General features: G+C 30.0%; 1 protein-coding gene across 1 annotated transcript; it reads left to right on the forward strand.

Annotated features, from left to right (window-relative positions):
* Positions 1-1557: 1557 nt before the first annotated feature.
* LOC118646235 (proteoglycan 4-like) lies at positions 1558-7404 on the forward strand. The gene is made up of 2 exons (XM_036288704.1): positions 1558-1587; positions 5541-7404. The coding sequence occupies exon 2, from the start codon at positions 6768-6770 to the stop codon at positions 7296-7298; it is 531 nt and encodes a 176-aa protein (XP_036144597.1). The 5' UTR covers positions 1558-1587; positions 5541-6767; the 3' UTR covers positions 7299-7404.
* The last annotated feature ends 7275 nt before the right edge of the window (positions 7405-14679 follow it).

Consider the following 14679-nt stretch of genomic DNA (forward strand, 5'->3'; position numbering starts at 1 on the left):
AACTTTGCTATCTAGTCTATAGAATCATTAGATTTTGTGCATATTACATACATTATTAATATTATTATTATTATTACAATAAATATAATTTAAAAGACAAGAAGCGCAAGTTTACTCAAACCTCAACAAACAAATAAAAAATTCGGAAAAAGAAACAGTAGAGTTCAGCGACAGGTTTTTATTCGCAACACAAAAATGTAATTATTTTTTTATAATTTGCTTTTCGTGTTGCGCACAAACATTTAATTTTTTCAAATTTTTTTTATTTGAATAATTTAAGAGTATCTGATACTATCTAAGTACTTTTAAATTTAAAGTATCTAGTATCTGTATCTATATCATTTTGATTTGTGTATCTGTATCTGTATCTAGATACATTTTTTTGATAAGTATCTGTATCTGTATCGAGATACATTTAAAAGATTTTTTAAAACCCAACACTGAATATAATAGTTTTTTTTAGACACACACATACACACGCACGCACGCACGCACGCACACACACACACACACACACACACACACTTGGTATCTTTTTTATCTTCTTTTAAACAGGTTCCTTAATACAATAATTTATGTTGCTGCAATATCACAAATATTATGATCCAATCGAGACTGTTGTACTTGCATTAATAGTTGCAAATATTATATTAAGTACATCTCTTGTTGGCAGTCCGCAATAAGATAACTTTGTTGTACCCCTCGTTGTGAGTACGATTGGGGATCGATGCCAGAGATCTCGCGAGGAAGGTATTGGTCACTTACACGGTTATTCGTCTTGAACAATTTTATTATAGTATTCGTTTACAGTGAATAGATCGCGACCCCGCAAGGCAGAGTGTAGCGTCTATGAGCTCGCTGTCCACTACCCCGCAAAGCAGAGTGTCGTGTTTGTGTATTTACAATGATTTATATCGGCGATACACGACCCCGCAAAGTAGAGTGTCGTGTGTTATCTTAGTTTGTCTACTTTGGATTGACCCGTTCCTCACCTTCTTTCGCCGGTTTATATATCCGAAATTCGGTAGTTGGATCGAAAGAAGGGGAGGATTGCGTGAGGGCGTAAATCGGTCAGTAAATTATTGCTTAGACAGCAAGTACTGTCTAAGGAGCATTGCGCTAATTGTCGAGAGTATTGCGCGAAACCTCGATTCAAAACAAGGCCTAATTTTACACATTTTTATGAAATAATTGATGTACCCTAGCACTTACATGACTATCAAAGTACTTTTAATTAAAAGTTACTTTTAATTATATTCAATTATTAATTAATTTTAATTTTATTATAAAATTTTAACGGTAAGAACAATTGGAATTTAACTTTTAAAAAATTTGATATTAAATACATCGACTTTTTATAAAAAATCGATTATAAAATGAGCAACGAAAAATCATATTTGTAGCAAATGTCAGAAAAAACAATTACAAAACAACAAAATTTGTTGTAGATATCTCATTATGTCAACTAAATAAACAAAATTTAAAGTAAAAACCTATTTCTAATTAAAAATCGATATTACTACTAACACAAAATCTGTATCGAAGATAATGTGATAAGTAATGGATTTTGTACAAGCTAGCGATCAGGTATTTTTAATCTCATGATTTTTATATTTTTATAATGTAATTTAAATTTTGCACGTCTGTCCGTCTCTCTCTCTTTTCTCTCTCGCTCGCTCTCTCTCTCTCTCTCTCTCTCTCTCTCTCTCTCTCTCTCTTCTCCTCTTTCTCTCTCAAATTACTGATCATTTAAAAAACAAATTATTTAAATCTTAGATTATTAGCAACAAATTTTAACAATGTAAACCATAGATAATCCATTGCAGCAAAATCAATGATACAAACTTGTAAGTCTTATCAATATTATAAGAAATAGTTGTTCTTTACTACTAATCTGTAATTTTTTAATCAAAGATTTATATAAAAAATAATTAACTTCTTTAATAACACAATTCTTTTTAACTTTGATAACTCTTCTAAAATCTATTTCTTTTTACATTATAATGTTTTATTTTTTTTTAAGAATAGCATTATTTATTTAATTTTTATTATCTATGTATTTTATTCTATATTCCTGCATTCCTTTCAAGATTTTATATTTTTTCAAGATTTTAGAAAAAAAATTTTAAATGTTTATAAAATAAATTTTATATTAATCTATTTTAGATATATAGAAGCTGGGACTTAACAAAAACAAATAAACATAAAAACAAAAAAAAATTTAATTTAACATGGGACACATAAATCTTTAAATTTTAATATTAAATAGTTAGAAATAACCAGTAAAGTTAAGAAAACGCAATAGAAAAATGCATATAACTCAATTAATCAATGATTATCGTAATTATAAAAATAAAGACAAAATGCACAAAATTAAATAGTAAAAGACATTATACAAGATTTGGAAAACTATGGACCAGCTAGTTTAATACACATTGCTATTTTGAGTAACATACTTAAAAGACGCATTAATATATGGAATGCTAATGGTAATTTAAATAAGATCATCGGAAGGAAAAAATTGGGACCATCTATAGATATTGAATATCACGCGAACAATTCTGAACAAATTGTAAGTTATTAATTAAATAACTTCAAAAAGAAATGAATAAAGTTGTTTTGATTTATAAAATTTATGACTAAATTAAAAAAATTTATTTTAAACAGTTGCGTTTAATACACTTAAATAAAATTGAAAATATAATTTATCTTCTATCTCAAACAAACTTTTACCACAAGTCTTTCTTTCACATTAATGATTATGTAAAAATGACACTTTATCTATACAAATTGCATTACTCGTTTTTCATTTTTTATTTATTTATAGTAATTAAAAAATTTTTTTATGTTAATGTATTTATAGTATTTAGAAAATCTTTAAATATTATAAACGTTATAGTGATTAGAAAATTTCTAAATATTCACAAACATATTTTTAAGCTATTAAAAAATGGTTGGTTATTTGGAAAAAAAACAAAATTTATACTAATTTATTATCCAAAATTTGTCACCAATTAAATCCCATACAGCACAGAACATTAGTAATCATGTTGCAGCAATGTTGCAAACAGAAAATGAGAGAAATTACAACTAGCGATCTAATGTTTAAGAAAATTGTGCTAATTTGCAGCGCCATCCATTTTTCGTACACTACGTAGAACTACGCGTGGTGTAAAGACTGTAAAGATATAAGGTGAACACATCCCCGTAGGAATGCGCATTCGTTCAAATTAATGCAAAACAATCGGTGACGCTACAAACTGCGTATGTATATGTTGTTTTTGTGTATAAGTTTTTTTTATGTATGTGTATATTTTGTTTTAATCAATATTATGTTAGAATTAGTGTAAATTTAGTATTATTTTTTTGTATTAGTTCTTTCTGCCATTATGCGCAATGTTTCAACCGTATATTTTTGCATATATTTTGCACCCTAAAACTACGTAACCATATCTACTTTTTAAGGAAATAATACGCTATTTTTGGTTTACATTCGTTTACATCCACAATCAAGGATATGCTGTATTTTGAACTTATGTTTTTACAAGATTATATACGATATATATTACTGTTAAATGATGTTTACCCAAATTTCTTTAATTAGATTATTTAACTATTAAAAGACTATTTAAAGAAACATTAAAATTACTAAAAACTGAATAATAATACTCAACCAACAACACGGAAAAAAGTAATTAAATTTTAACATTAAAATTTAAAGCAATTAAAGAGATGTTGGACTACCTCTCAAACTTGATCGAGGTCTATAATGTAGAGTCATTTGTATTAATGAGATTTCGTATATATTTTGTTTTCTTATAGATTTGGAAAATTTTTTCCAGAATTAAAATACACCTATTAATATCAATCTATGAATAAAATTTTATATTCAGAACAAAACTTTCTTTCATATTACTCTACTTATCGACTTCTTCCAAATCCGCACTCATACACACATGAAATTTTCATGGACACTTTTGTCTTATATCAGAAGCTTCCAGCTGTTCGAAAGCACATTATTATTCTTACCCATAATGACGCGTTACTTCGTGATACTTGATATTACGTAATGAGATATGTCACTGTGGTCTGCTGGGTGGTCTAAGGTTTTCCCTTTCCCGCTTTTTCAATCGTCTATTGTACTTCCCACATCAATCTAACTTCTACCCTGTCTATTTAACTTCTTCACAGTCTGTCCTTAACTTTTCTTATTCTCTTCGTTTACTCCTTCCCATTTTATCTCCTTTCTTATCTTCTGTATACGCATACAGCTTTTTCAAGCTTAATTTCGCACAACTCACTCTACCCCGTTCTTACAAACTTATAATGACAAATTTTGCTCCATTAAACTGGAAACAAAGATTGTGTTATTTATAGAACTTTTAAAAACATATTAAATGTTTTGCTAAGTGACGCAACAAAACTTTGTTCACATAGCCATACATGTATACTATGCGCGTACACAAAATTGCGCACTTTTCAGTTATTAACATGAGAGTAATATTTAGAAAAAAAAAGTATTCGTATTTGTAAAATAGCTGAGTATCTCATAATTTGGTATCCTTATCGTCATGTAATGTAATTCTTATCCTTTTGTAATAGGATCAATTATCAAAAATTGACAATTTTATAAAGTGCTTTTTTTCTCTTACATGTATCATAAGGTTAATGTCCATATTCCGGATGCCTATAAGGCTTACCCAACAAAAAAATGGCTTGAAAATAAATTCGATAAAGAATTTCATTCTGGTGGATAGCTTAATCCATGCACATTTCAAAATCCTAGATTTAATCTACTTTGTCAAGTATTTTTTAGATAGAGACGAATAAAAGCGCGTTAGTGCGTTTCCCCTCTATTGAACAGCTGTACCCGATTCAAACCGGGCATGCCTCCATTATCGACCACTTTTTTCAAAGCACGCAAGGCAAAAGTTTTAAACAAAACATAAAAACAAACATAGATCAATGATGAAAAGAAATACACATAAATCATGAAAATAATTATTTTATTTTAATTCAATGATATCAAACAATCAATATTAGCTTATCCAATCTTAACCATCGAATGAATAAAGAAAATGACAGTTTCCAACAGATTTTTGTTTCCAAATAAGTATGGCAAAGTATTAATAACAAACTATTTAGCACTTGAATTATCCCTTACAACGGATTTTGAACAAAATACGTATTATTTACGCGACCGACTATTCTTAAGAATACCTCACTTTTAAGAATACGCGTGGATAGTGACGTGCAGCAAGAAATGCGAAAAATATATATGTTATTATTGTACTTACTCTGCACGTTACAATCTTTTTGTACTGCACGCGAATTACGGAATTTTTTCACTCCACTAATAAATATGTTTTGATGAATCGGCAGTTTCGTAAATAACGTTTCCCGTCAAAGTAATCGGTAGAGGAAGCATGGTTGGGAATAAAGACATTACCTTTCATTAAATATTTTAAGTCAACATTTTACACATAAAAGTCTTGAATAGATTTTAATTTCTATCTCAACTTTTCTAAATTCTTTTCTAGGTCATTGGACCTTAAGAGGTAGCAAAGATCCCGACAACGTCACTCTTGATTTAAACAGCTGCCTTTTTTCGGTGATTGGTTCTCAAATCGGTCAAGATCCATTAAAACTTCGTAAATGGACCGTGTTAAAACTAAAGGACAATTTTCAGAATTTGGCCAAATGGTTAGACAAAATTCCGATGGGTAATGCAGGAATATTCCTTATGATTGGCGGTGTAAATGGACACAGACCTAGAAGATCGAGACAAAGTCGCGAAGGGTACTCAAGAAGATACCCAGCACACAGTCAGGAAGAAGACGCTACAAAAATTCTGGATGATTCAGAGAACGTAGAAGGCGAAGGTGATAATGAGGAAGATCTAATTGAACGAATAGGTCATTCTAGACAGAAGCATGTTGTAGGAGGAAGAAATGGAGGTGTCGAAGTTTATACTAGGATAAATAAATGTTCGGGAGTATTTGCTTTTCAGACAGAAAAAGACCAAGATTATGTCCTTCATAGGGCATTGCTATCAAAATTGGGTCAACAAGCACTACGTAAACTTGACGATACCATTGCGGCAAGCGCAGATATATATGTTTCAAAATTAATAGAACAAAATGTCCCATTTCCTAAAGCTAGCTATTGGTATGCGGGAAACAAGCTACATGAGTCAGCAGAAGTCAAAGGTGTTTCATTAAAATTAAGACATCATAAAAATAAACAAAAAGAAAAAAATGCAAAGCCTCATATAGTTTTTATTTTCCCAACCTTTAAAGTGCCCAAATTAATGAAATGTCTTGATGGGAGACCTCATGAATATCGTGAATATATAAGAGAACTAACTGGTTACAAGTATATCTTTGCATCTACATTTGGAAATCTTGAAGACTTTCTCACAAGAGATGGATACTCAAAAAGATACATACCACCCACGGAAGACAAAGCTAAACAGATTCTGGACAATTCAGAGGGCGAGTTCTGCGTAGATGATCCTAAGAACCCGCTAATTTCAGATTTGAGAAAAGGCCATGCCAGAAGCGGGCATGTAGAAAGAGAAAGCAATGGTGTCGAAGCTTATAGTAAAAAAAATATATGTGAAGAAAAAACTGCTTTTCGGTCAGAAAAGGATCAAAACTATATCCTTCATAGAGCATTGCTATCAATAACGGGTCAAGCAGGACTAGTTCTTCTTAACAAAAAATTGTGTGTAGACATCAGTGTACCAGCTTCACATTTATCTGAAAATGGTGTCTCATTACCTACAGGAAGTATATGGCATAATGGAGAAAAAAAAACATGATAAATTACAAATCGAAATGGTCCGTATACAATTAGGGCATCATAGAGGTCAAGAAGAGAACAATAGTGCAGAGCCTCTTGTAGTAACTATGTTCCCAGTATTGGAAATTAAAACAAAAAAAGATTTATGTGACACAGGTAAAGAACAAGAAGAACAAAAAAGTGCTCAAGCAGCTCCTGAAACTGCCTCTGCAACTACATCTAAACCTGCTTCCCAAACTCCTCCTAAACGTGCTACTGGAGCTATTCCTAAAATTCGTAAAACTGCTCCTAAAACTGCCTCTCCAACTACATCAAAACCTGCTTCTAAAACTCCTAAAATTGCTCTTAAAACTGCTACTGGAACAATTCGTAAAATTGGCCATGTAACTACTCCTGGACCTGTTCATAAAATTACTCCTACAACTTCTCATAAACCTACTCTTAAAAGTACTCGTAAACCTACTTCCAAAATTACTCGTAAAACTGCTCCTTAAATTACTTCTAAAACTGCTTTTTAAACTGCTCCTAAAACAATAGAAATAAAGGGACGTTCTAACTGTGGAGCTCCGAATGAGGAGCAGGTTGCGAAGGAGATATTTGTAAGTGGCGGGGGCATATCACGCGGCAACTGTCAGAATACACATAAATATAAAAATACATATGTAATACATATAAAATATAAAGTATTTAAATAAATATAAAATTACATTGGCATTTTTTTTACAAGCCTGATGTGTTTTAGTCAAACAGGTACTAACTATAAGAAACAGACCGCGTAATGTTGTGCAACAATACTTGATTTATCAATAAAAAATCATTATAAAAAAATAACACGGGTCAGAAGTAAGATAAGAATTAAGACATATTGAGAAGCTTTTTTATCTGTACAATCTTACTTCTAGCCTCACCTCTACAACCACCGTCACAACACAAATAAACGCATAAATTGCACAAAAAAACGTCGAGTATAAATTGTTTAATAATAAATGTAATATATATTATTTATAAAACTGATTAATTATAAATTATAAAAAAAATAAAATGTATTAATAAAACAAGCAATAAAATTGAGAACGGCTGAGTGAGAAAAAAGATCACATCATTTTGTCACCAAGAGAATAATAAAAGAAACTAATTACAAAATTATGTATAAATTTTTATAATTGCTTTTTTCCCTTACGAATTTCTTTGCGTTATCTCTGTTCTCGTCCGTACGCGATGTCTCCGACCTCACATCCATACAGTCTTATTTTGGCTCTTTCTCTCTTTTATCCGTTGCATTCACTCATTTTGACTTATTATGTGTGAAACAATAATAACCTTGCTTATATATTGCAATAATTTAATCTTTTTTAAAAAATTAAATATTTAAATTTTAATAAATATAATATTTCTATTACAATATTTTACGTAACAGTCATCGAAAGAGCACAATATAATAGTTTTAATAAAACAACGATTAAAAATTCTAATTCTTAAAGGTAATATTATATCAAAATATTATAATAAATAAATATTATTAGTACATTAGTTATATCAACCAAAGTAAACTTATTAATGAATTATTGTGGATTGCCTATCGGTTTGCATTGAATCTTAGTAATGAATATAATTCTTCTATTATATAAATTTCTTTGCTTTATTTTAAACTGCGCGCCAACAGGTTTCTCCTTAGTAACTGCAGTAAGTTAGAATGAAAAAAAAAGTTTATTTTACTTTAACTTATTGTTTGCATCAGTGCATCGAGAAAGACGTTGTGTTTCAAGTCTGACAAAACCTTTTAGCGAGCAGTTTAAGATAAAGCTAAAAGATTTAATTTAACAGAAAAATTATATTTATTGCTAAGACCCCATGCAGACCAATAGGCGATCCACAATTCATTGATATATAATAAATAGAATTATATTAAAAAAAAAAATTAAAACTTCACAGAAAATTGTTCATGCAAACCAGTTATGTCTATCGGATTGTTGTGCCCCGTGAGTTTTGAAACACAGTATAACAATTTGTTTTTAAATTTTTTTTGAAAAATAGATAGCATAGTTAAATCAACTAAAAATGTCTAAATTCATGTATTCACCCTATTCTACATTTATGCCAAGTTTCACTAAAATCAGAATTTACGGGTTCGCGAGATTCCCTTGTGAGTTACACTAATTCGTTATTTAATAAACCCGTGACAAATATGTAATGTCGAGCGACATACGTTCGTCGCTGTATGATATACAATTAAGCCCGCTCGTTATCTTTACATCGGTGTTTACCCATATAACACCGAAGTTTGCAGCAGTATTACTGCAACATTGCAACATTTTGCAATTCAATGCATTGCGGCAATATTGCTTATGGATTATTCTGCAATATTATTTTAGCAATGTTGCAACAATATTGTATCTAAATTATTTTGCAATATAATACATTAAATTGCTATTTACAATACTAAAAATTTACAGTGTATGTTACATACACATTCAATTTCAAAACACTATAAATAACATTCTACTTATAATGCAATTTGGAACGTAGCAAATATCTGATAACAGAATTAATTTATACTTTCTGTGAATTTTTTTGCAAATAATTAAGACTAAGGTCTTATAAATATAATATCAGAGGATTTATCATTCATCAATTTTTTCTCATTGCGTATATAAACTCGTTAAAAAAGTGTTGAATTTTATTCACAAATATATATTAAATTTTACAATAAAACGTTTTGCTGATGTGTTCATGTTACAGAAGAAAGGATTCATGATTGATACCTTAATCAAGAGGCACGGTAGTGCCTCGCGTCAAGTGTATGCGCAGCGAGGCACCACCGTGCTTCTTTTACGCGAGACGTCGTTTGCGAGAAGACCGTAGTTATCGGATCTCAATAACGACTTAATTGATTGATTTCTAAATAGGCTTAATGGATAGCTTACATCCGATTTATGTAATAAAAGTGTTTTTATTTTTCCGCTATATGACTTACGAGCGGAGGTATCGCGATTAGAAGTTTTCGCTCAAGAGTAAATTTGGTTTAAGAAACGTCGTCATCATCATCATTATCATTATTATCGTCGTCGCCCGGCGCTTAGGACGAATGATGGGGATTTGTACTGTTGTATCCTCCTTTATCTTTTGTGCTCACACATTTGACAACAAGGATGAACGATGCACCATGCGCCATGAAACGGAACGCACCATGTGTATCGTGATTGGTGAAAATAATCGAATCCGCGCCGCCGCGTGTCGATCGAGTGACAGTTCGAGGTTAGAGACGTGTTGACGTGTGCGAGGTTAGCGGCGAGTTAGTTTTTATTAGTGTTATGCATAATTATGCATATTACATCGTGGAGTACATCGTGGATTACATTGTAGAGGGAAATTTGCATAATCAGATAAGTTATACAGTTTTCATTTTTTTAGAATAAATAACTATTCTGAGATAAATTGATACTTTGTGTTATGTTTCCTTTTTTAGTTTAAAAGAAAGAGGAAGAATTACAAATCTTATAAGCCAATTCCAAGAAGCTGAAGTTGACGGAAGAGCAGCAAGAAGCGTATAAAATCATTAATACTACAACCTTACTTACAAAGCTACTAGTTCTACGTTATTTACAAAGCTACTAGTATTGGATAGTAATGATTTGTTCCAGTCAAAATTTCTATATGGTAAGAAAATTTTTCTTTATACATTCACAAAGATCACATTCAAAAATTTTAGTTATTGTTTAATTAATGCTCTTAAAACATATAATCATATGCCGACTTGGCAAACTTGAGAAGTTTCCGTGACAGCCACGCTTTTGTTCACTTACGTAAGATCAATACTTTGTGTTATTCTTTTTTAGTTTTAAAAGAAAGAGCAAGAATTACAAATCTTACACTGTCAAGGTGTATCTTAAACTTAAACCAATTTTAAAGAAACTGAAGTTGACGAAAGAGCAGCAGGAAGTGTACAAATTCACTAATTCTACAACATTACTTACAAAGCTACTAGTTCCACAATGTTACTGACAAAGCTACTAGTACTGAATAGTAATAATTTGTTCCTGTTAATACTACAATGCTCACTATTTAGTTTGGATTTTAAATTTCTATATGGTAAGAAAAATTTTCATACATTCACAGATCATATTCAAAATTTTACGGTTATTGTTAATGAATCTATTTTGTTTTTATTATGCTCTTGGAACATATAATTATGTGTCAGCTTGGCAAACTTGAGAAGTTTCTGTGACAGCCACGCTTTGTTCATTATTACAAGCCGGCACATGATTATATGTTGCAAGCGCTTTAGTGAAACATGGACAAAATATGTTGCAAGCACTTTAAGTGAAACATGGACAAAATAGGTTTATTATCAATAATTGTAAAAGACAATAAACATAATTTTGAAAGTACAATTATAATTTAATTACAAATAAAAAATTTTTTTAATGTCTTTGAATGCATGAAGAGAATTGCATTAATTATAATAAATTGTTTCGGGATAGACATAGACATTACTACACAATATTATTCTCCCTTCTCTCCCCCCCCCCTCTCTCTTTCTGTCTATTTAACAATAATACTCTTTCTAGCACAATAATTATCATTTATTTATATGTGTAAATAACAAATATGTGTAAATTGTTCACAATTACAAGCTGGCATATAATTATATATATGTTCCAAGAGCATTAAGTGAAACAGAAACAAAATAGGTTTATTACTAATAATTGTAAAAGAACAATAAACATAATTATTATAAAAGTACAATTATAATTTAACTACAAATGTAAAAATTTTTTAATGTGATTTTGTAAACGCATAAAAAGAATTGTATTAATTATAATAAAGTGTTTCGGAATAGACATTATTATATACGCAATATTATTCTCCCTTCCTCCCTCTCTCTTTCTCAAATCCTTCTAGCACATTTATTATACATTCATATTTAAAAAATTAGAATATATTTAATATTCCAATATTATTTAAAGTAACGTTAACTTTTATATATATTATAAAAAGAAATGAGATATCTGACACTACAAAATGAGTGAAATCCCAACAAAATTACTTTTTTAAAAAAGGTATAAAAAAGCGCCAAGTATACGCGCGCATGAAACGCCCTCAAAAATCTATTTTTGTACAAAATAATTTTAATTTGGCACTACAAATGTAAAAAATTTTAATAAAATTTTCTTTTCCCCAAAATTTTCTTTTCCCCCAAAAACAGCAAATCATTAATTTTCTTTACAAAAGTAATGATATGAAGAAAATGCGCCAACCATGAAAATGGATGTTTATACAAACTAAAACATCCACTTTTACAAATAATTATCTGTACAAATATTACAAATAAATATTTTAATACAAATTTTACTACAAAAACTTGGCGCCGCTAAACCGAATAATTTGCCAGCTCTCTTTCTTTTTCTTTTGTACGTGCATCTCTGATTTGAGTGCGTGCGTGTGTGTATATGTGTGTTAGTATATAATTTTGTTCATAAGGAAGCGATTTTTAATATCTGAGTTTCTTAGGGTCGGTTATTCCAACTTCTTGATAAACTTATCTACCAGTAGGTGTGTATCTTCATTTCTTTCCTTAAATAAATAGACAAACATATATTGATAGGTAAGTTTACAAAGAAGTTGGAACAATCGAGCCTTATGCGTGCGTATGTTCGAATATGTCTCTCTCTCTCTCTCTTCTCTCTCTCTCTCTCTCTCTCTCTCTCTCTCTCTCTCTCTCTCTCTGTCTCATGTGTACGTGTATAATATTATTACGCGTATATAATGCCATTGCGATTTCTATTGTAAAAAATTGTAATTTTAAATAATTATTATTTTATTATGTAAGTTAAATTGTAGGAAAGCAATTTTGTATTAAAGCAAATTATTCGGTTTAGCGGCGCCAAGTTTTTGTAGTAATTAAAATTTGTATTAAAATATTTATTTGTAATATTTGTACAGATAATTATTTGTAAAAGTGGATGTTTTAGTTTGTATAAACATCCATTTTCATGGTTGGCGCGTTTTCTTCATATCATTACTTTTGTAAAAAAAATAAATGATTTGCTGTTTTTTGGAAAAAGAAAATTTTGGAAAAAAGAAAATTTTATTAAAATTTTTTACATTTGTAGTGCCAAATTAAAATTATTTTGTACAAAAATAGATTTTTGAGGGCGTTTTATGCGCGCGTATACTTGGTGCTTTTTTATACCTTTTTTTAAAAAGGTAATTTTGTTGGGATTATAAATACCGCGCGGCCATTATTCGACTGCCGCGTCCTGCTTTGTCGCGTTCAAGCGTGACGCGCAACGCGTGCTGTGCAAAAGCTAATTGAAAACTTGGCCGTTGAGAAACGAGTCGCGCATTTAAGGGAATGCTGGACTGCCTCTCAAACTTGATCGGAGTCGATAAAGTAAAGTCATTTGTTGAGATTTCGTATGTATTTCTTTTATAGATTTGAAAATTCTTTTCTACAATTAAAGTACATATATTAATATCAATCTGTGAATTGGATTTTACATATTGAGAACTTTTTTTTTCATATTACTCTACTTATCGACTTTTTCTAAATTCGCACACACACATACATACGAGATTTTTCTTATAAGAAATCAGTATACTGAAGCGTCTAGGCTCATTTCTAAAAGGCACGAAATTGTTCTTTCCTGTAATGCAATGGGCACGCTTGTTTTGTACATACAAAATTTAAAATTTTTATACGCAGCAAATGTTCTCACGAGTCGACCGCAAGAGCCGATCACAAAACTGTAATTTTTTAATTTTTGTTCGTTTTTTATATAAACTTTTGTACTGCGCACTCCGTTAGTGTCTATATTTTAATTCTGGAGAAGAATTTTTAATTCTGTAATTAACAAAAAGATTTTTTAGAAAAACAATAATCGCGTTTAATCGGTAAAACAGACCCATCTCCAGCATCCCTTTAACTGTAAAACTGTGGGAGACACGTGCAATAAAAAAGAAAAAAATTGAACGCGTTATTCTAAAAGGAGGCTTGTAAAAGAGAGGAAATATATCGTATGCAGTGCCCTTATGAAAAAAAACTACTGAGATCCAATAGTAACTATTGAGCTTTTAATAGTAATTATTAGATTTGAATAGTACGTTAATAGTAACTTTTGACAGTTTACTACTGACGAAGAGTACACTTTTAGCGGTGTTGCTATACGACGAATAGTATACTATTAATCCAATAGTTTCATAAACTGTAACTATTGAGGGAGTTACCACTGACAAATAGTCTACTATTGATCCATTAGTTTCATAAAATATGACTACTGGTGGTGTTACTATTGACAAATGATATACTATTGGTTCAATAGTTTCATAAATTCTGACTACTGGTAAGTGTTATTATTGACGAATGGTACATTATTGGACCATCAGTTTCATACAACTGTAACCACTACTGGTGTTACTATTGACGAATAGTACGCTGTACAAACTATGCAGCATACTATTGATGATGTTATGATTGATAATTAGAATACTAATGAAGCATTAAGTTCAATAGAACTATTGAACAATGGAGATGTGATAATTATTAGAAAACAATAAGTTATACATATATTATATATATTATATAATATACAACGATTGTTATTATATTATTTTATTAATATTGGGTATTTAATCCATTCAGAAAAAGTACTAATACAGTATTAAACATGATATTATCAAAAAGAATTATTATACAGTTCCCTGGCGGAAAAATTTTCTACAAAATCATAAGAAACAATATTCTATAATAAATTATTTTATTTCTTACATTTTTTATAATGTTCACTTTGTAAGATAATATGTAATATATTTGATTTTTGATTATTCACACGATTAGTGATTAGCATTAATTAGAAAAAATGTATTAATATATTG

Source organism: Monomorium pharaonis, chromosome 6 (assembly GCF_013373865.1).
Source record: "Monomorium pharaonis isolate MP-MQ-018 chromosome 6, ASM1337386v2, whole genome shotgun sequence".
NCBI classification, from domain to species: domain Eukaryota; kingdom Metazoa; phylum Arthropoda; class Insecta; order Hymenoptera; family Formicidae; genus Monomorium; species Monomorium pharaonis.